Consider the following 19,641-nt stretch of genomic DNA (forward strand, 5'->3'; position numbering starts at 1 on the left):
AAAAAAAAAAAAAAAATACACAGACGTTGAAAACATCATGTTGAGTGAAATCAGTCATAAAAGGACCAGTACTGTATGATTCCACTTACATGAAATATGCAAATATACCAAAAGTAAAGATGATTAGTGGTGACCAGGGGCGAGAGGGAGGGGGAAATGGGGTCTTTGCTTAGGGGGTGTGGTAGTTAAGGTTTTGTGTCAACTCGGCTGGGCAGCTGGATGTAGTGATTCCCCGTGATGAGACTGGTAATCAACTCCATGGTGGAATCTACTGTGAGCAGCTGAGTAGCTGCCTTAGGGAGGTGGTCTGCTCCTAGTATATACAGAGAAGGTTTAGGCATGTCTGAAGCTTTTGGCATGCTTGAGTCCCGGGTGTAGCCGAGTTGCTGTTCAGCAGCCTGCCATGTTGTCTGCCAACCTTGGGACTCTTGATGGACTTGAACCAATGGCCTGCCATGTGGTTTGGTAATAGCAGGCCTGTGCCTTTTTACTTGTCGACCTTGGGTTTGTCAGCCTGAGCAGCCAGTAGCTGCCTGAGTGAAGAAAGCCTCTATCTTCAGTGGGCCGGGAGCAGGAGGCAGAGCTGAAGCCCAAGGCCAATGGGCTTTCACCCAGCCCCTAGAGTTCGGCACTTTGAACTCGAACTTCTTGCCTCCAAAACTGTAAGAGAATAAACTCCTGTTTGTTAAAGCCATTCCACCTGTGCTATTTCTCTTAGAGTGGCACTAAGTAACCAAAACAGGACACTAGGACACGGACTCTATTAATGGTGATGAGATGATTTGGAAAAGGATAGCAAGAATGTAGCCATTGTTACTGAACGGCCCATGTACAAATTGTTGAGATGGTGTATGGTGTATGTTCTGTTATGTATATATATTTTCAGCACAATGTATTTCTGAAGGAAACATATCAACCAAATGCAGTGTATTGTATGGACCAACCCACTGTAAAACAATTCATGGACCCACTGGGAATGTGAACACCGGCTGGTAGATGATATTAAGGAATTAATATTAATTTTGAGTGTGAAAATAATGTTTTATTCAAAGGAGGCCAAATCTCTTGGAAAAACAAGTATTTACAGACAAAATGATATCATGTCTGGGATTTGCCTTAGAATAATCCAGACAAGGGTGCTAGAAGGAGATGACAGCCCAGGAGAAAGGGACTGGCCAGGTTCAGGAGTGAGAAGGTTCCATGCTGAGGCCTCTCCCAGGTTAGCCTCACCTCACCTGCCAGCAGCCCCCCCTTCCCCGCTCAGGCCTACCTGGCGGCCAGCAGGGTGTCCCCTTGCTATAGACACCAGTTGGGGGCAGCACAGAGGCTGAAAGCCTGTCGGAGCCGCTTACACATTCTCAGCCCCCCACACTCAGTGTGCGCGTTCCTTTTCATTTGAGGGCCCTGAAGTAGCAGCCCGGAGGAGTGTGCTTACACATTTTAGGCAGAGGAAAAGGGGATTCGAGCCGGGACCAGACCAGTGTCGTAGGTGGAGTGCCGCCAAGGGGCCCAGCCAGAGTACCCCGTTCCCAGCCACATCCCAGCACCCCTTCTTGTTCGTGTCTGTTCCGTGACGGAACGGGCAGCTTCTTCTCTTGCTCGGACTCTTTTTGCCAAGAGAGAGCTTATTACCAGTGTCCGAAAAGATCTCGCCATACCACTCCTAGGAACGGCGTTGAGAGGGATGGAAGGGGGCCTGCGTCAGACAGGAAAGGTGTATTCGCAGGGCCGGTTGTGGCTGGGCCTCGGTACCAACCTGGAGAAGGCTCCCCCGCCAGCCCCGGGTCCCACACGTTGATGGGAGAGCTTCGCTGGTGTGGCCTGCAGAGCAGGCCTGGGGCTTTGAGGCTTGCCACTGCCGCCGGCAGAGAATTAGGAAACTTACCAGTCTAGAGTCTCGTCCATGGCCCCGCCCCCTTACCGCTCCCTGGAACCCAGCGGCCCCTCCCACAGGCAGCTGCAGACCACAGGCTCAGACGATCCCTAGGGTCCCGGCCAAGGCTGGGCCGACTCCCACCGGCCAGAATGGGGCACTGAGGCCATGGAGCTATCACACCACCCAGCCATCATGGTAGCCAACCTCTGTAGCGAACTACACTCAGGGGCCAAACGAAAAACTGGCCCCACTGAGTGGATTCCAAGTCGTAGTGACCCCCGTAGGGCTTCCAAGACTGCAAATCTTTAGGGAAGCAGCTGGAGGCTTTGAACCGCCAGCCTTTTAGCAGCTGAATGCCTTTCCACATTCGGCTGTCTCAAACAGCTGGCTGAGTCACTGCTGCGTGGAGGGCAGATTCTGCCCTCCAAGTCCTGCCTGGCACCCTGTCCCCCTGTGCACACTGTTTGGTGCAGTACAGCAGCCCAGGTGCGAAGGACACACAGCCCTGTTCTTACACCTACCCCTGGGTTCTAAACGGGACAGCAGAGTTTGGGGTCCACAAGGAGAGCTCCCTAGATCCCTCTTCAGAGCTTCATTATCACCAAATCCAAATCCGCTGCCATCAAGGCAATTCGACTCATAGTGACAGAGAACTGACCCCTAGTCCAAGGCTGTAATCTACATAAGCAGACTGCCTCACCTTTCTCCTGAAGAGCTGCTGGTGGGTCTGAAACACCTTTCAGTTAGCAGCTGAGTGCTTTAACTACCGTGCCACCAGGGATCCTGTCCATTATTACCAAAGGGGGGAAAGCCCTACACAGATGTCACCTGTGATGAATTAGCGCAGGAGGGTAGTGAGGAAACCCAAGTGGGCCATCTCATGGTTTGTCACGGGGAGTCAGGTGAAGACCTGGGCAGAAGCGAGCCAAGAAGAGATGAAGTTGTGCAGGTGAGTGGGCACAGCTGGGAGGCTGGGGAAGGCAGGACCAACTCTAGGACCCTGAGACACCTCCCCATCATGGGGTGGGAGGGAGAGGCATGTCCCCACCTGTAGGCTGGCCCCAAATGTTTCACTTGGCTCCGTGGCAGTGAATAGCCCATAGTGGCTTCTCCTGGACAGAGAGGCTCACCAGGTCAATCACAGGTAGGCCCCGTGAAAGAAAAGGGTGTTTCTCCCCCATCTGCCAGCAGGGCTAAGCTCCTCCACCTCTGACACTCAGTCAGCCTCAGGCCACCAGCCCTGCTCCACCCTCTAGAGGGGTGGCTTTCTGCTCCTCCAGCCCCTCAAGGGTCCTCTAGGAAGACAGATCCTGCTAGCCAACTCCTTGCCCCAATGATGGCCCAGACCAAACTCTCTTAATAAAAAAAAAAATAATTTATTGTCAACAAAGGAGATATATATATATACAACGAAGGGTGGGTGAGAGGACAAAGGGGAGTGGGTTCAGCCCAGGTGGGCCACTTCACCTCCTGCAGGGGTAGGGTGGGAAGAGGTAACAGAGGCCTCCTGGTTGAGGAGCCTACGCAGGTGGGGAGGAGAGGCGTCCTGCGAGGTAGTGGGACCCAGTTCAAACCCCGTGACCACCTCTTGTGTAAGGCACTGTGCCAAGGGAGAATGGTGTGAAGCTGGGAGGGGTGCTGAGGGGGACACAGAGGGGTCTGAATTAGCGAAAGGACTGGGTGGGTGTTCTCCAGAGGCCCAATGCCCCACTGCTGCGCCTGCCCCCGTCATCCACCTAAGGCCTTGTCAGGACAGACCTCTCCAGCACCTTGAGGAGCAATGGACACTGCCCCATCTTCCGCCATCCCTCCCTGGCACCCGTTTCACTCTCTGCACCAGGCAGCCAAGCGGGGCAGCCCCGAGTTTAATCCAAAGGGGGACGCTGCTTCCTCCCTTCCTCCCTCCCCAGGAAAGCCAACACTTACACACCACTCCCTGCCTCAGGCTCCCCCCCGACAGGGGTGCTGGATTCTGACAGGACTGCCGGCCAATTCCGGGTGTCACCTGCTCCCACACCCTTGGTGCCGGGGGGGTGCTTGGACCAGTCCTGCAGGAAGCTGACGGCTGGTGGTTCCTCCATCCGCACGCGGATAACCTGCAGGTCCAGCGTCCCACGGAGCCCCGGAGGTGGAGCTGGGCAGAGGTGGGGGAGAGGGCAGTCAGGGCCCCTGGATCCCACCATGAGGATGCTGCCCAAGAGCCTGTGCAAACTGCACCCACCTCAAGGGGCAGCCCAAGGACAGCAAGAGGTACCCCTCTGCTGTCCAAGGACCACACCAACCAGAGAGAAGGCTCAAAGCTCCTTCTGCAGAGCCGAGCCCCAGGCACCGTCCCTTCATCAGGGCCCACGGATCCTCAGAGCAGCGCTCGCTTCCTCTCCCCCTACCTTCAGCCGGCTCATTTCATCTAAAACCTACAGGGCATCGGGGCTGGGACTTTAGTCCAGGTGGAGAACTAAAGGGGGTTGTGAGCACACTGAGATCCAGATCCCCATCCAGGGCGTGTGTACAGCCCCTGGCCACGGCTGCGGGACTCTCCACTCATTCGCCAAGTATGATACTGGACCAGGCACTGTGCTGGGTGCTGGCAATAACAGCAGATTGAACAGTCTACCGTCCCGACCTGAGGGAGTTCATGTTTCAGAAAACGGCAGGCAGACAGTGAGACGCACTTCCAACTAACACAGCTGAGTATGAACACACAGGACAACGTGAACAGGAAGAGCCCAGGAAGAGCCCAACCCAGCAAGGAGGAACCAGAGAGGCCAAGGGCAGTGCCTCCGGGAAGCGGTGAGCCTGGTCCACTAGGACCAGACCAAGAAAGATGACTGGGGGCTGACCACCGCTCACCTTGCCAAAAGCAATTCCAGTGTGGGGTGGCAAGGACTAAGTGGGTTCCAAAATAAGTCAGAGGAAGTTAGTACAGAAAACGCTTTCCTGCACTGCTGAGAATGGTTAGGGGGTAAGTAAACAGTGGCTGGAGAGGGTGAGTGGTCTGGAAGGCAGACAGAGCAGCTATGCGGGGGCTGATGGGAAAGAGCCAGCAGAGAGGAGAAAATGGATGGCGCAAGACAGTGAACAGCTGTGTGGTGCTCTTGGAGAAGAGGGATGGGCCCAGAGTGGGCAGAGGGCTGGCCTCTGCCCAGAGTTCAGTGACAGGAGCAGGAGAGAAGGAAGAGAATTCGGCCTGGATGTTGGAGGCCAGAAGCAGGTGGACAAGCACAGGTAAGCTCCCCAAGACGGCTTCCTCTTCTTTTCACTCAGGGGCCAATTCTTTCTGGGAGCAGAGGGTAGAGGGAGGTGAGGGTGGTGGTGGGCGGGTCATGAGCCCGAGACAGAGATACAAGAGATCTCCTTTCTAAAATCGTGTCCAATCAGAGCCCTAGGGCCAGGAAAAGGCTCCAGGGGGTTTATCTGTCACCAGGACCAGCTGAGCCTTCCAGCACCCTCCCCTTCCCTCTTGTCCCCACCCCAGCTTCCTATCTCCTCCTCTGAGGCCCATCTCTGAGCAGAGATTTGGGAATGTCACCATCAAAATGACAAACGAAGGCAGCCATCATCCACCCAACTTTCCAATAAATGTTTATGGAAGGCTGGCTTTATGCCAGGAACTGTTCTAGGTGCTGTGCGTACACCAGTGAGCAGAATGGACTGAGTGCCCTTGGTGAAGTATGTTTGTATCTCTCTCACACATACTTAATTGTACTCATGAGGAACCTGTACACAGACCAGGAGGTTGTCATTCAACAGGAAAAGGGAACACTGTATGGTTTAAAATCAAGAAGGGAGTGCGTCAGGGTTGTATCCTTTCCCCATACTTATTCAATCTGTATGCTGAACGAATAATCCGAGAAGCTGGACTATATGAATAAGAATGTGGCATCAGGATTGGAGGAAGAATCATTAACAACCTGGGATACACTTACAACACACCTTTGCTTGCTGAAAGTGAGGATGACTTGCAGTACTTACTGATGAAGACTGAACAATACAGTCTGCAGTATGGATTACATCTCAATATAAAGAAAACAAAAATCCTCACAACTGGACCTATAAGCAGCATTATGATAAATAGAGAGAAGATTGAAATTGTCAAAGACTTCACATTGCTTGGTTCTACAATCGATGCCAATGGAAGCAGCAGTCAGGACATCAGACAATGTATAGCACTGGGCAAATCAGCTGCAAAGGACCTCTTTCAAGTGCTGAAGAGCAAAGATGTCTACTTGAGGACTAAGGTGCGTCTGACACAAGCCATGGTACTTTTTCAATCACCTCATATGTGTGTGAGAGCTAGACAATGAATAAGAAAGACTGAAGAAGAGTTGATGCTTTTGAGCTGTGGTGTTGGTGAAGAATGCTGAAAGTACCGTGGGCTGTTAAAAGAACTAACAGGTCTGCCCTGGAGAAAGTGCTCCCTGGAGGTGAGAACGGCCAGACTGCGTCTCACATACTTTGGTCATGTTGTCAGAAGGGACCGCTCCCTGGAGAAGGATGTCATACTTGGTAAGGTGGAGTCAACAAAAGAGGGGAAGGCCCTCAAGGTGGATTGATACGGTGGCAGTGGCAATGGGCTCAAGTGTAGCAAGAATCGTGGAGCTGGCTCAGGACTGGGCGGTGTTTCATTCTGCTGTGCGTGGGGTTGCTATGAGTTGGAGACAACTTGATGGCATTTAACAACAACTCACTCTCTCTCTCTCACACACACACAACCTCTCTCTCTTCAATCCAGCCTAGAAACACACTGGGTCTCGTCAAGGGACCCACACCAGAGCTAAGTTCTACGCAAATTAAACACCAGTGAAACAGAGACATTCTTTTTCCTATCATGTGTAAGTGAGCCTTTAGGGCTCACCTCTCCTGGCCCAAATACCCTCCCAATTCTCACCCTGCAAGGCCCATAGAAAGTTCTAGAAAGTCTTCTCCAACTGCCTCACTCTCACATCCATCAGCTCGGCTGACCTGACCACAGTGACCTTTTCCATTTCCTAAATCCGTAATTTTTATTAAAAACTTTTTTTTATTCACGTAAAATCCTCTTGAAACTTCAACACATAAAGCAACTCAGACTAGGGGCTTTCTGGTTGAAGCTTCAAAGGCTTCCAAGAAACTTGTTCAAACACTAGGTTCTTGGAACAGACTGAACTCACTGGCCTGCAGCTGGTGCTCTACCTCAGAATCACCGTTGGGGCCTCACTACCCTCCTGCTCTACTGCCTCAGACCTCTCCATGAAGCAGACAGTGAGGGACAAGGGCTGCCTTCCTCACATTATTTCCTGAGGGAACACCGTTGCTGGTCTTAAAGAGTTTTCCAGGCCATCTCCACACCCTAACTCCTGTAGCCGCTGAGAAGCCGCTGCAGCCTTCTCCACCCCCTCACCTCTTCAATGAACTCCCAGACTCACCCACTCACTCCAAACTCACTGCTCATCTACTCACCACTCCAGACATGTGGAGTCGGGGCACAGGGGACCTCAAGTCTCAAAAGGAAGGTACCTTTCCAAGAATGAAAGCGATAGGCCCATGAAACAGTGAAAAGGGCCAGCCATCTAGAGTGGACATGCACAAAGAGAACAAGTTGGTTCAGGACACACTCAAGTCCAAGCAAAGCCCAGTCCCAGGGAGGCAGGGCTGAAATGTAGCTCAGGTCAGAACCTCAGACAATTAAAACTGTGATCGAAGCGGTGGGGCAAGGCCTGCCTCCGGAGGAGCTCCGCTGGTGTAGTGTCTAAGGCATTTGGCTGCTAACCAGAAGGCTGGTGGTTCAAACCCACCAGCCATTCCTCGGAAGGATGGTTGGGCACTCTACTTTTATAGTGATACCACCTTGGAAACCCAAGGAGGGGTCGTTATGAGTCAGGTCTAACTCCAAGGCAGTGAGTTTGGTTCTTGTTTGGTAGTGTGATAGTTGTGTGTCAACTTGCCTGGGCTGAGATTCTGAGCAGCCTGGCAGCTGGATATAGTTATTTCCCATGAGAAGACTGGACAGGGTGTAATCACCCCCACGGTGGGATCTGCTGTGAGCAGTTCATCAGTTGGGAGGCAGCTGCCTTCGGGGTGTGGCCTGCCTCCAGTACATACAGAGCAGAGCATCACCATCTCCAGTTCCTGCACTTGAACAGTGGCCTGCCGACCTGCCAATGTTGGATTCATCAGCCTCTGCAGCCAACAGCCTGCAATACTACTTGCCAATCTTGAGTCTGTCAGTCCCTGCAGCTGTTTGAGTCAGGAGAAGCCTCCAGCTTGCTCCAGTGGGCCTCATGACAGGCAGAGCTGAAGCCTAAGATTGAGGGGCCTCAACTCAGCCCCTACAGCCAGCACTCTGAACTCAGATTTCCAGCTTCCTAAACTGTACAATAAACTTCGTGTTAAAGGCATCCACTTGTGGTATTTCTGTAATAGCAGTACTAGACACTAAGACAGTAAATAAAAGCACACACATAGTAGACCATGCGAACCTCTGCCTACACGATCTTAAGACCAGAAGAATTAGGTGGTGCCTGGCTACCACTGTCAACCACTCAGAAAGGGATCAAAATAGGAGATTCTGGATAGAGTGGGAGGAAAACATGGGAACAAAACTCAAAATCATAAAATAGAGCAGCCTTGTCGGTTTGGCGGGGACTGGTGAAAGCCCTGAGACTATGGCCCCTAGTCATGCTTTGGGCCTGGAATTGAACTCACTCCTGTAGCTTCTAGTCAAACAGCAGACAGGCATATAAGGTGAACATTTATACCAGGTAAGTAAATTCCTTAGAACAATCAACAATGAGAGATCAAAAAGAGCAGTATTGGCTCAGAGGGCAGAAAGGCATAGGAAAGGACGCAGGACAAGGGTAACGAAACAGAAGAAGCGAGAAGAGAGCCATTACATTATGTTGTTGTTGATGTCATGTGCCGTCGAGTTGGACCTGACTCATAGCGACCCCTCCTTGGGTTTCCGAAGCAGTATCAGTATGGAAGTAGATTGCCCCCATCTTCCTTCTGAGGAGTGGCTGGTGGGTTTGAACCATCAGCCTTCTGGTTAGTAATCAAGTGCCTTAGGCACTATGCTACCAAAGCTCCCATTACATTATACAGACTGCAATAATGTCATGAAATGAAATGTGTATGAACTGATATGTGGAAAATGAATCTGCTCTGTACACTCTCACCCAAATAACAATTAAAAAGAAAAAATGTACACACACATGAGGGTTGTTAAATGGGAAGAGGGAGAGAGAAGAGATACCACATACAGCAACCTGAGGAAGACTTAACCAGCTATTGCTGGATTTGAAGATGAAAAGAGGCGACAAGCCAAGGAACGCAGATGGCCTGCAGAAACTGGAAAAGGCCAGGGAACAGATTCTCCCAGCACCTCTAGAAAGGAATAAAGCCCTGCCAATACCTGGCTTTCGGTCCAGTGAGACCCATTCCGGACATGTGACCTCCAGGACTGTGAGATAGTAAATTCCTATTGTTTGAAGCCCCTGAGTTTGTGGTCATTTGTTACTGCAGTGACAGGAAACTAACCCAATAATTACTGGGAAGGAGAAACCATTTGTAATCTGCCCTTTCCACCTGGAAAGGAGATGAACATCTCTCCCTTTTACTACAAGATATTTCTCTAAGGGGAGCCTCTGGGTGGTGCTAATTAACGTTCTCGGGTGCTAACCAGAAGGCTGGAAGTTCAAGTCTCCCTAGAGGCACTTCAGAGAAAGGCCTGCTGACCTATTTTTGGAAAAAAAAAAAAAGAAAGAGTCACTGAAAATCCTATTGTGGTGCACTGGGTTTCTTTTATGTGGCCTTTCTGGGTTGGTAATTCTCCCAAAATTATTGGTCAGGCCACAATCTGCCAAAGGATCGTGGGCTTGCTGTCTGCACATGTAGTTTGAAGGATCATGGGTTTGCTGACCATTAAGTGGCTTGCAATCCATCCAACAGGATTAGTCAGTTTACTCTCTACCTAAGGGGCTGATGGGTTTATAAGCGCTGTGACTTGACACTGATGAGGACTACCCTGACATAAGCAGCCGACCTCAGAGGTTTTTGCTGGGCCCTCCCGATCAACAGGCTTCAGCACAGGCATATCCTGTGGACCCAGGTCTCTGTGCTGCATCAAGGCTGCACTTAGCTGCTAACACTGAAGGCGACCAAGAGACACGGCAGCAGAGCCAAGCAGCAGAGCGCTGGAGGCAGAGCGGTGGCAGCAGAGTGAGTGGCCCGCAGAGAAGACAATGGTAGTGGTGGGCAGTCGGCCCACAGAATGGAGCTGCGCACCTCCACTCAAGAGGTCACTGACGGAGCAGGGTGCCCCATAAAGGCTGTAGTCCGGCTTGCACAGCAAGTGGCAGCATCGGGGTACAACTGGCCTGCCTTTGGCAATGGCAGACGCCTCAGCTATGCTGAGAGCTGGAACTCCAAGGCTGAGAAGAGGCCTGTCCTGAGGGGGTTGAGAGGCAGCCTTCAGAGGTTTGGGCAGACACCTTACAGAAGTTGCTGTAAAACAGTTTTGCCTTGAGAGCTGTCATAATGCTGGTCTGACACCGGCACTGGCCCAGGTTTCCTGAAGCTGCTGGATGAGAGTTGGACCAGCAAGGGACAGACCTAGAGCCAAGAAAAGCCACGTGCAGAAAGGAAGAGACAGGGCTTCAAATCAGTTCAGTCATGGCCAATGAAGCAAAATTCAAATAGACCCAAATTTTAAAAATTTAGGAGAAGAGAACTATAGCTAGAACGGGAAAAATGATGGGTCGAAGCCCTGGAATGGGAGATTTGGAACAACTATAGTGAGCCCTTTCAGGAGACTGATGCAGACTGGGGAGAGCAACATATATTCAAAGTGACACACATTCAAAGCAGCAGCCATCTTTGAGCCGGACACCACTGGTTCTGACTCTGCATGTTAAGAGACTTGGTTGCTATGCAACACCCATGCTACCCTTGTTTTCTAAGAGAGAGATTAAGGTTCTAGCAAGGTGTTGATCTGTAATTTTTCCTGTTCTAGTTCACTCATTTTACAGATTTGGGTTTGTTCCAGTTTCACTTGGTTGTCCACAACTGAACTGGGAAGAACCAGTGTGAAGGCCTGTAGAGAGAAAAATCACAGCCCTGACACACCTGACCTGAGCTGATGACACAGCTGTTCTGATACACACCAGCGGACACCTGATCAAGAGCATGCCGACCCAGTGACACAGAAAGGGACACAGGGAGTTAGGGAAAGGTGATTGGGTCCCCTTTTAAATATAAGACGGTTCCACTCCAGTGAAGTTAAGTGGGGTACTTGGGGTGGATGACACTGATTCACCTCAAATCTTCCTATCATTTACTGTTTACCTTCTATGAATAATACGATCAGATTCAAGTGCCAACACTTTGTAAGGTGTCATGTCATTGTGTGTGTGATCAGACAGGATAGCAGAGTCCTCATCCTAGCAGTCTCATGACTTGAGGTTTAGAGTACAATCTGTGTGCCTATGTACATACGTACGTGTGCAAGCAATTTACCTGTGGCACATAGCTCTACTTTGATATACATGGGGCTGCTGCCACAACAATTTTCTTTCTTCCTATTTTTTTTTTTTTTTAATTTTTTTCCTAAGGACCAAATGAATTGCATACAAAAGTTTAAAACATAGCACAAACAAAGGCAATTACTGATATTACTTAGTAATTTCCTAGTGGTTTCCCCTAGGAGGGGTTGAAACATGTTCTTTACTGGTCTGTTCTCTCTACACCTGCTAACTGTTTGAATCCCTGACCATCTTCTTTGGGCCCGCGCTCCCCCAGGGTGAGGAAGGCCCCCCCTGGGCTCTAGCAAGAATCAATCTCATATATGGAGACGGGGGTCAGGTTTTTTGGGAAGAACTGGCCTAGCCCAGCCAGGCGACCCATTTCAGGAAATTCCCAAGGCTTAGAAAAGCTCAGCTTTGGCCAGTCTTCCTGATCATTCAAGTCCCCCTGTCCTTGGTCCTATCTCCCAAGGGACCTGAGCACCCACCCCTCCACCCTGGGCTCTGCTGAGCAGTCTTGCGGCGGCCAGAGTCCAGCGGGGTTGTGACCTGCCTGACTGCCCCATTATCCTCTCAGGAGAGCTCACCTGGAGAGGGGCTTTCCAGCTGGCCAAGGCCTCCCTTTGCCGTGTTCCCCTCTTTGGGCAAATCCTTGCTCTCAGAGGCCCTGAGCTGGGTGTGGGAGAAGAGCTGGAGGACAAAGCCAGGAGGAAAGCTGCCATCGGTGAAGTGCCGGACCTCGGCTGGGGCTGCGAAAGTCTCCATGGGTGAGTCAGGTGATGATGGGGGGTCTAGGAAGGAGGACAGGATGGAACTGTGAAGTCAGGAGTCTGGGCCTCCCAGACCCACTTGAGTGAGAACCAAAGGCCTGAGCCCAAGGGCTCAGGTGAGCCGCCAGATGTGATGCCCTCTGCCTGGGCTCCAGGCCCCCTCCCTGGCTCAGCCAAAGCCCAAGGCCCATTGCCCTGGGGGCCTCCCCTTCACCTGGGTCAGGGTCCAGGGTTTTGGTCATAGATCTGCCTTTTTTCTTTCTGACAGGCTCTTCACCAGGGGACTCCTTCCATCTCTGACCACGGGGCTTCTTACTTGCTGGTTCTGTGGCAGGGGCAGCTACAAAAAGAAAACCCCTTACACCTGAACCATGCCTGAACCCCGTACCCAGTAGCCTTGATCCACCCCAGAACACAAGGCCTGAGCTTCGCCCTGGGCTGCACTTAGGCACACTGGCTTCCCAGAGGACTGACCAGGAAGCTCGAGAGGGCGGAGTCCCCTGGGCCGGGTCCTTCTCGGGAGGGCTGGGAGGGCTGTGCTGTCCTCAGAGTCGAGGAGGACAACGATCTCAGCTGGCATCCTGGAAGGGTCCAGATCAGGGTCTGGGTCTGGATCCACATCCCGGCCTGAGTCTGAAGGGGCAAGTGCCAGTGAGCCCCAAGTGCTCCAACAGGTTCTCCACCCCCCTCCCCAGGCCCAAGTACCTGAGCTAGGTGGGGATGGCTGCTCAACTCGGACATCTTGCAAAAGGGCCACCCCCTCACTCCAGGCCTCCAGGATGTTGCTCTTCTCGGATGGACTCAGGTCCAGGGTGTGGGGATGCTGCTCAAGGATGTGTGTGCGGGCTGTGTCGGCTGAGGGGCAACGGATCTCAGCACCGCACACCATGCACAGTGCCCGCCCACTGCCTCCTGGGCTATTTCCCACCAGGAACTCCTGCTCCCAAGACATCTGTTGCTTGGGCTCCTCACAGCCATCGCTGCCTGCCTCCAGCAGGCTGGGCCTAGGCAGCGGGGTCTTCTCCTGCTGGGCCACTGTGGAGGCAAAGAGGGCATTATCAGGAAACGTTCTTTTGCCCTACAGTACTTAGGACGTGATTCCCCAAGCCTGGGGGAGCAGGGGATAGGGTGGCATCCCTGTCCAAAGTCTTCCTCTCCCTTTCCCAGGAGCCTACATTGAGCACAGCCTATGTGCTTTGCTATCCTGCTTCTGCTGCTGGTGCTGCTACTGTTGTTGGGTGTTAAGTCAATTCCAACTTATAATGACCCATATGAGAGCAGAACTGCCCTGTAGGGTTTCCTTGGCTGTAATCTTCATGGGATATTTCTAGGTCTTTCTTCCACAGAGCTGCTGGGTGGTTCAAACCACTAACGTTTCAGTTAGCTTAATCATTCCTGTCACCAGGACTCTTGATATCCTGCTACTCACACCCTGACACCTTCTCTCGATCAGGTCTTGGACCACAGGTCAATGTCTTTTCTTTTTCTATTAGGCTATGTTCCTGCAAAGGAGCTCTGGTAGTACAGTGGTTAAAGCATTCAGCTGTGAACCAAAAGGTTGGAAGTTCGTACTCACCAGTCACTCTGCAGGACACCCTGTGGGGCCTTTCTACCATGTCTTACAGGGTTGCTATGAGTTGGAATTGACTTGACAGCAGTGGGTTTTATGTCCTTGCATGTCTTCAGCCTTCACACACCTGTGCAGACGCCTCTGTAAGTTTTCCTCAATCTCCCTCACTGCCCTTCTTGGGTTGTCCCTGTGAAGCCCTTCAGACCTCCCACCCCTGCTGCTGGACTGCCTCCAAGGCTGACCTCCAGGCCATAGTGTACGTTTTCTCAAAGGCAAGGAAGGTAAATCTAACCATCTTATCATCTCCACAGGATGGGGCAGAACTGAGCAGTGTTTCGATCTGTTGTACACAGGGTCACTATGAGTCAGCGCTGACTTGATAGCAACTAACATCATCATCATCATCCCTACAGGCCTGGCACCTCAGAGAGATGTTCAGTGACCTTTCAGTCAGGCAATGACGTGCTCGCCTGTTCACAAGCCGCACTTGTTTAGGTTCTTCTTAAAGCCATCTCATCTTGTCAGTGCTAGCCTCCCTCCCACAGCTGTGGGACTGCCTCCATGGGTTGGTTGGTCTGGGCCCTGATCTTTGTGCACATGAATCTTAAGCTCCTCCAAAGCAGGGATCCGTCCAGCTTATCCAAGGAGGTGGCATAGCCCCATGTGCAGCTGGTAGCTCAATGCTTCTGCCAAGCCCATGATTCCTTATGGCTGCAATAGAAAACTCCTACCCAACAGGATGAGACCAAATAAATACAAGCACGGGGGGCACTAGCACCTGGAAGCAAGATTCCCTCCCCATTGGGAGGGCCTGGGAAGCTGCATGGAAGAGGTGGCATATGATATAAATGGGACCATTAGCCTGGCATCAGAAGATTAAGGTCCAAACCTGAATTCCATCTATTTACTGTGACTGCGGACAGGAAGTCTGACCTCCTAATCAGGCTTCTGTCCCCAGCACTCCTTCCAAACAGCTCTCATCAAGGTCACCAACACTAATCCCAGGAGTCAGTTCTTAAACATCATCTGACCTATCATTTCTTCCATCTTGACTTTCTTCACTCATCTTCCAGAGTACCACCTTCCCCTGGTTCTTCTCTTACTTCACTGGTACTGTATTAGTCACCTTTGCCATGACTCACTCATCTTCCTCATCTCTTCCCAGATATTCACAAGGCTCCCTCGCTTCCTCCAGGTTGTTGCTGGAGAACCAGCTTGTCACTGAGGCCTTCTGTCGCCCTGTAGAAAGCTGTCATTTCCCTCCACCTGACACCTGAAACCCATCCCCTTTTGTGGCTTCACCTGACAGGATAAATGTACATTTTTCTATGGTGTGTCTGCTCACTGCACTGCAAGCTCCATGACCACATGGATTTTGGAACCCCCCAGCACCTAGAACAGTGCCTGGTGAGCAGCGGCACTCAGTAATATTACATGAGGGAATGACTCCATCTTCAACCACAATCATCAGTCTTCCAGGACTAGGTCCTTGGTCTACTTACCTGTCTACGTCCTTCCTCTAATGGTCTCTTATCTCTTGTCTGTTGACATCTCCCCTTATGTGTACTTCCAGCCACTTTCTCCCATGAAATCCAGGTTCTGTATCTACTGCCCACCAGATATCTACATGTGGATGTACAATTGGCATCTCACACTTACATATTCAAACCTTATTTCCCCAGCCTCCCCCATCTCAGTAAACAGGAGGCCTATCCTTCTAATTGCTCAGGCCCAAAACCTTGAACTCACTCTTCCTCTGACACCCCCAAATCTTTCAAGGAGATTCTGCTCTAGGACCTCTGACATGCTGTTCACCCTACTTGAAGTGCTCTTCCTCTGTGAGCTACTAGGTTAATGGTCAAACTCCAAGGTCTGTACTCAAACATTACCTTATCAGAAAAGCCTCCTCTGACCACTCAATATAACCAATAAAATACCTCTTTTCTTCTTAAAGAGTTCTGATGGTTCAGTACCTAAGACATCTGACCGCTAACCAGAGGGTTGGAGGTTCAAACCCACCAGCAGCTCCACGGAAGGAAGACATGGAAATCTACTTCCGTGTTTCTGGTTTTCTCCTTACCCTCCCTTCTTGTTGCTGTTGTTAGGTGCCTAGAGTCGGCTCCAATGCACGGCTACCCTATGTACAACGAAATGAAATACTGCCCAGTCCTGTGCCAGTGTCACAATCCTTGCTATACCTGAGCCCATCGCTGCAGCCACTGTGTCAATCCATCTCATTGAGGGCCTTCCTCTTTTCATTGACCCTCCACTACCCTGTCGTAGTGTTCTCCAAACCACCTGTCTTCACCTCAGCTGCTATATATTCTACTCATCTGTTTTTGGTTTGACCATTAGTATACACATTCCACAAGGGCAGGGTTTTGTCTGCTTTGTTTACTGCTCCAGGACATAGTATTTTCAACCACCTCATATGCATGTGAAAGCTGGACAATGAACAAGAAGACCCAAGAACTGATGCCTTTGAATTATGGTATTGGCAATGAATGCTGAATATACCACGGACTGCCACAAGAACAACACAAATCTGTCCTAGAAGAAGTACAGCCAGAATGCTCCCTAGAAGCAAGGATGGCAAGACTTCACCTCTTGTACTTTGGTCATGTTATCAAAGAGGGACCATTCCCTGGAGAAGGATATCAGGTTTGGTAGAGGGTGAGTGAAGAAGAGAAAGACCCTCAACGAGATGGAATGACACGGTGGCTACAATAGGTTCAAGCACAGCAATGACCGTGAGAGGATGTGCCGGACCAAGGAATGTTTCATCCTGTTACATGAGGGGTCACGATGAGTTAGAACCAACTTGATGGCATCTAACAAAAGAACCTCCAGCCTAAAACAGTCAGGCAGATAGCAACAGAAAGAACCAAATACATTGCTGTGGAAATGATTTCAACTCCGGGCAACCCCAGTGTGCACAGCAGACTACACGGCTGTGACCTTTCAGAAGCATACTGCCAGGCCTTCTGAGGCCCCTCTGGGTGGGTTCAGGGACTGCTGGCATACAGTAGGTGCCTAATATGGGTTGAATGAGTTAATCTTTCTGGACGTCTACTTCTTCATTTGTCAGTGAGGACAGGGGCTCTCTTGCAGGGCTGTTCAGAGGATTAACTAAGACAGCCTCCAAGAGCCTGGTATGTGAGCCTCAAATATTAAGATGTGAGGAACTAACCTTTCTGTTGAGCTGAGAGCTCTGAGGAGGCCTTTACTTCTCTTATTGTATAACCTCCAGATTCCAAAAAGCAGAAAACGGCACACTGGTCATAGTAGACACCATCATGTTCAGCTGGGCTTAAAAGGAATGCATGACCCTGTTCCCTCTCCTCTCCCATTGTCAAGGCCTGGCTCCCAACCTTTTTTGGGTATTGTACACCTTAAAGGAAGCATACAGTAGACTATAAAGATATTCACATTTCCATGAATATTAAGTTTCCACACAGGCGGCCCTTTGTTTTTTTATGGTTTTCAAAATCTTAGAGACTAAAGGAAATGGTGATGGGGGAGGGGAAAGCGAGTCTTTTCCAGATCGTTCCTCAAATCTCTCCGAAGGCCAATCTCCTCGTGGGGTGGCTGAGGGCCCCCTGGCAAGTACCTCTATTCTTTTAGCGGGTGCTGTGAGCAGTCCAATTCACCCTCGACGCACTAGACTCTGACACCTGTGGCTTCTGCCAGCAGAAGGCCTGGGGACAGGAAGTCGGGGGCGCCAGGAGAGCTTTATACATTCAGGGCCCTGAATTCTCCTCTTCGAGGGACGGCTGTGGCTCCTGCCTCCATCCTCTGAACACCTGGCTGCCGCACCCAGCCTGGGCCTGGAGGCCTTGCGGCCCCTCAGCCCACAACACACTGCATAGCCTCCTGCCTGCCGCCGACACCCAAGGCCGCCGGGGATCCTGTCTCCCGTGCTGGGCCCGGGCGAGGGGGCGCCAGGAGATCCCGAGCGCCCAGAAGTGAGAACGAAGATTCAGACACTGTCGGGGGTGGGGGCAGGGAGGATTCGGGGAGGCCGGAGATTCCAAACGCTGGTGGAGGCGGAGCAAGAGGGCGCCCGGGCCCTGGCCCCTGACGCGGAAGTGGGGTCCCCTCCCTTCCTCACCTCTGAGCATGGGCTCGGGTCGCGGAATTACGGCTACCACTGTGGCTTCCGCCTCGTCCTCCCCTTCCTCACACTTGAGCGTCACCTCAAAACAGTCGAGCGCGGCGCCCTCGGCCTTGAGGGCCATGGTGTGGCCGGGAGCGCGGTGACCGGACGCCGTAGGAAGGCGCGGAGGCCTCCGCGCCGCCGCCTCCCGCCCGTGCGGCCCCCTCCGCGCCGCGGTCGCTCGGCGGCCCGGCCTGCGGCGGGCACGTCCAGGCCTCCCTGAGACCGCGGCGCGTCGGGACCCCGGGCGGGGAGAGCTCAATCCGGGGCCCCAGCCCCCCGCCGCTTCCTTTTATGGAGGCTCATAGTCGGCGCCCGCCGGCGGCCGGCCCCGGGCCCGCCCCCGAGCCCGCACGGCCAATCACACGCTGCCTGCGTCCAGACCCGTCCCCGGTTCTGGCCAGGGCCCACCCCCGAACAAACGCGGCCAATAGCACGCCGCTCTGGCCAGGCCCCGCCCCGGGGCGCGGCTCTGTTAGAATTCTGGAGACCCGCAGGAGGCGGGAAGCCGTCGCCGGAGCTCTGGGGCACCTCACCCGGAGCGGTAAGCCCTCGGGAGATAAAGGCCCTCAAAAATCCCCTAGCGGGAGGCGTCGAAATACCACCGACGGAGCCAGTGGGTCATTCTCCTGTGAGATGCCAGTCAGGCTTGTTTGCTGGCATTAAGAGTGAGTTTGGTTTGGTTTTGTATCTCCACCAGGATTTTGGTCAGAGTCGCTTTTGCGCGTTTCCCGGAACAAGCCTTCCGCCCTCAGAAGATTCCCAGGGCGGGAAAAGAGCAGGCGGGGGTGGGGAGTGGGAGGGGCTTTGGCGTGGAAAAATGAGATTGAATTCTTTTAATTTGCCAGCTCTGTGACCTTGGGCAAGTTATGCTTTCTCAGGCCCTTAGCCTGGCTCGTCTGTTCTTTCAAAAAATAATTGTGCAGCCTTCTGGACAAGGAAACGCAAAGATGAAGGCCTGATGAGTGGAACGTGGGCACACACAACCACACCTACGATTTTGATGCCCATTTTCTAAATGTGACCAAAAGAATCTGTAACCGTACCCAGAGGTCACAAAGCAAGCCGTTGGGAGTCCAAAGACCAAAGTCCAGTTCTGTGACACTGGACTGTCATGTACAAGCTTTTACCTCTTTGACAAGGATTTTCCCCCAGAGTGCACAGTCTCCCTCTAGAGCTGGTGTTCTGAATTCAGACTTGTAGCCTCTAAAACGGGAGCACTGGTGGCATGGTGCCTATGGCACTTGACTGCTAACCAGAAGGCTGGCGGTTCAAACCCACCAGCCACTCCTTGGAAGGAAGGTTGGGCAATCTACTTCCGTAGTGATACCGCCTCAGAAACCCAAGGAGGGGTCGCTGTGAGTCGGGTCTGACTTGAGGAAACATAACAACAGCAAGAAGCTTCTAAAATAGAAAATAAGTTTCTGTTGAGCAAAGCCACCCACTTGTGGTATTCCTTTTAGAGCTACACTCAGAAAAGACAACCAATTAACCCAAGCTTACATATACTGAGCAGTTTCTCAGTTCAAAATTGTCAACAGGCGCCTAACAGGAAGGGAAGAATGGTGGATAAAACTAAAATAGCCACTCAAAAGCAGTCAAAATGTTTGAATGAATGACAATATAATAGTAAAAACACTAAAAACAACCATTTTGTCTACAAGCAGAAACTGGCTAATTAAAGATGGCGTGGTTGTTGCTTGGTGCTCTCCAGTCACTTGTGTGACATGGTGACCCTGTGTACAACAGAAGGAAATAACTGCCTCATCCTG

General features: G+C 51.8%; 1 protein-coding gene across 1 annotated transcript; it reads right to left on the reverse strand.

Annotated features, from left to right (window-relative positions):
- Positions 1-3,798: 3,798 nt before the first annotated feature.
- Positions 3,799-17,951, reverse strand: SPINDOC (spindlin interactor and repressor of chromatin binding). Its single transcript, XM_007944845.1, has 6 exons — positions 17,825-17,951; positions 12,849-13,178; positions 12,618-12,776; positions 12,358-12,483; positions 11,961-12,164; positions 3,799-4,010 (listed from the first exon to the last, which is right to left on the reverse strand). Exons 1-6 carry the CDS (start codon positions 17,949-17,951, stop codon positions 3,799-3,801), a joined length of 1,158 nt encoding a protein of 385 aa, XP_007943036.1.
- Between the last annotated feature and the right edge of the window lie 1,690 nt (positions 17,952-19,641).

The sequence above is a fragment of the Orycteropus afer genome, unplaced genomic scaffold (genome assembly GCF_000298275.1).
Source record: "Orycteropus afer afer isolate SDZICR_OR568_19922 unplaced genomic scaffold, OryAfe1.0 scaffold00130, whole genome shotgun sequence".
Taxonomy (NCBI): Eukaryota; Metazoa; Chordata; class Mammalia; order Tubulidentata; family Orycteropodidae; genus Orycteropus; species Orycteropus afer.

Bases quoted from the DNA above. Each gene is read 5' to 3' on its own strand.
- SPINDOC (XM_007944845.1), bottom strand. From the start codon at position 17,951: ATGGCCCTCAAGGCCGAGGGCGCCGCGCTCGACTGTTTTGAGGTGACG. The intron at 12,777-12,848 runs GTACTTGGGCCT...TTGCCCCTTCAG, and splicing joins GCCATCCCCACCTAGCTCAG to ACTCAGGCCGGGATGTGGAT. The intron at 12,484-12,617 runs GTCAGTCCTCTG...TTCTTTTTGTAG, and splicing joins CCGCCCTCTCGAGCTTCCTG to CTGCCCCTGCCACAGAACCA.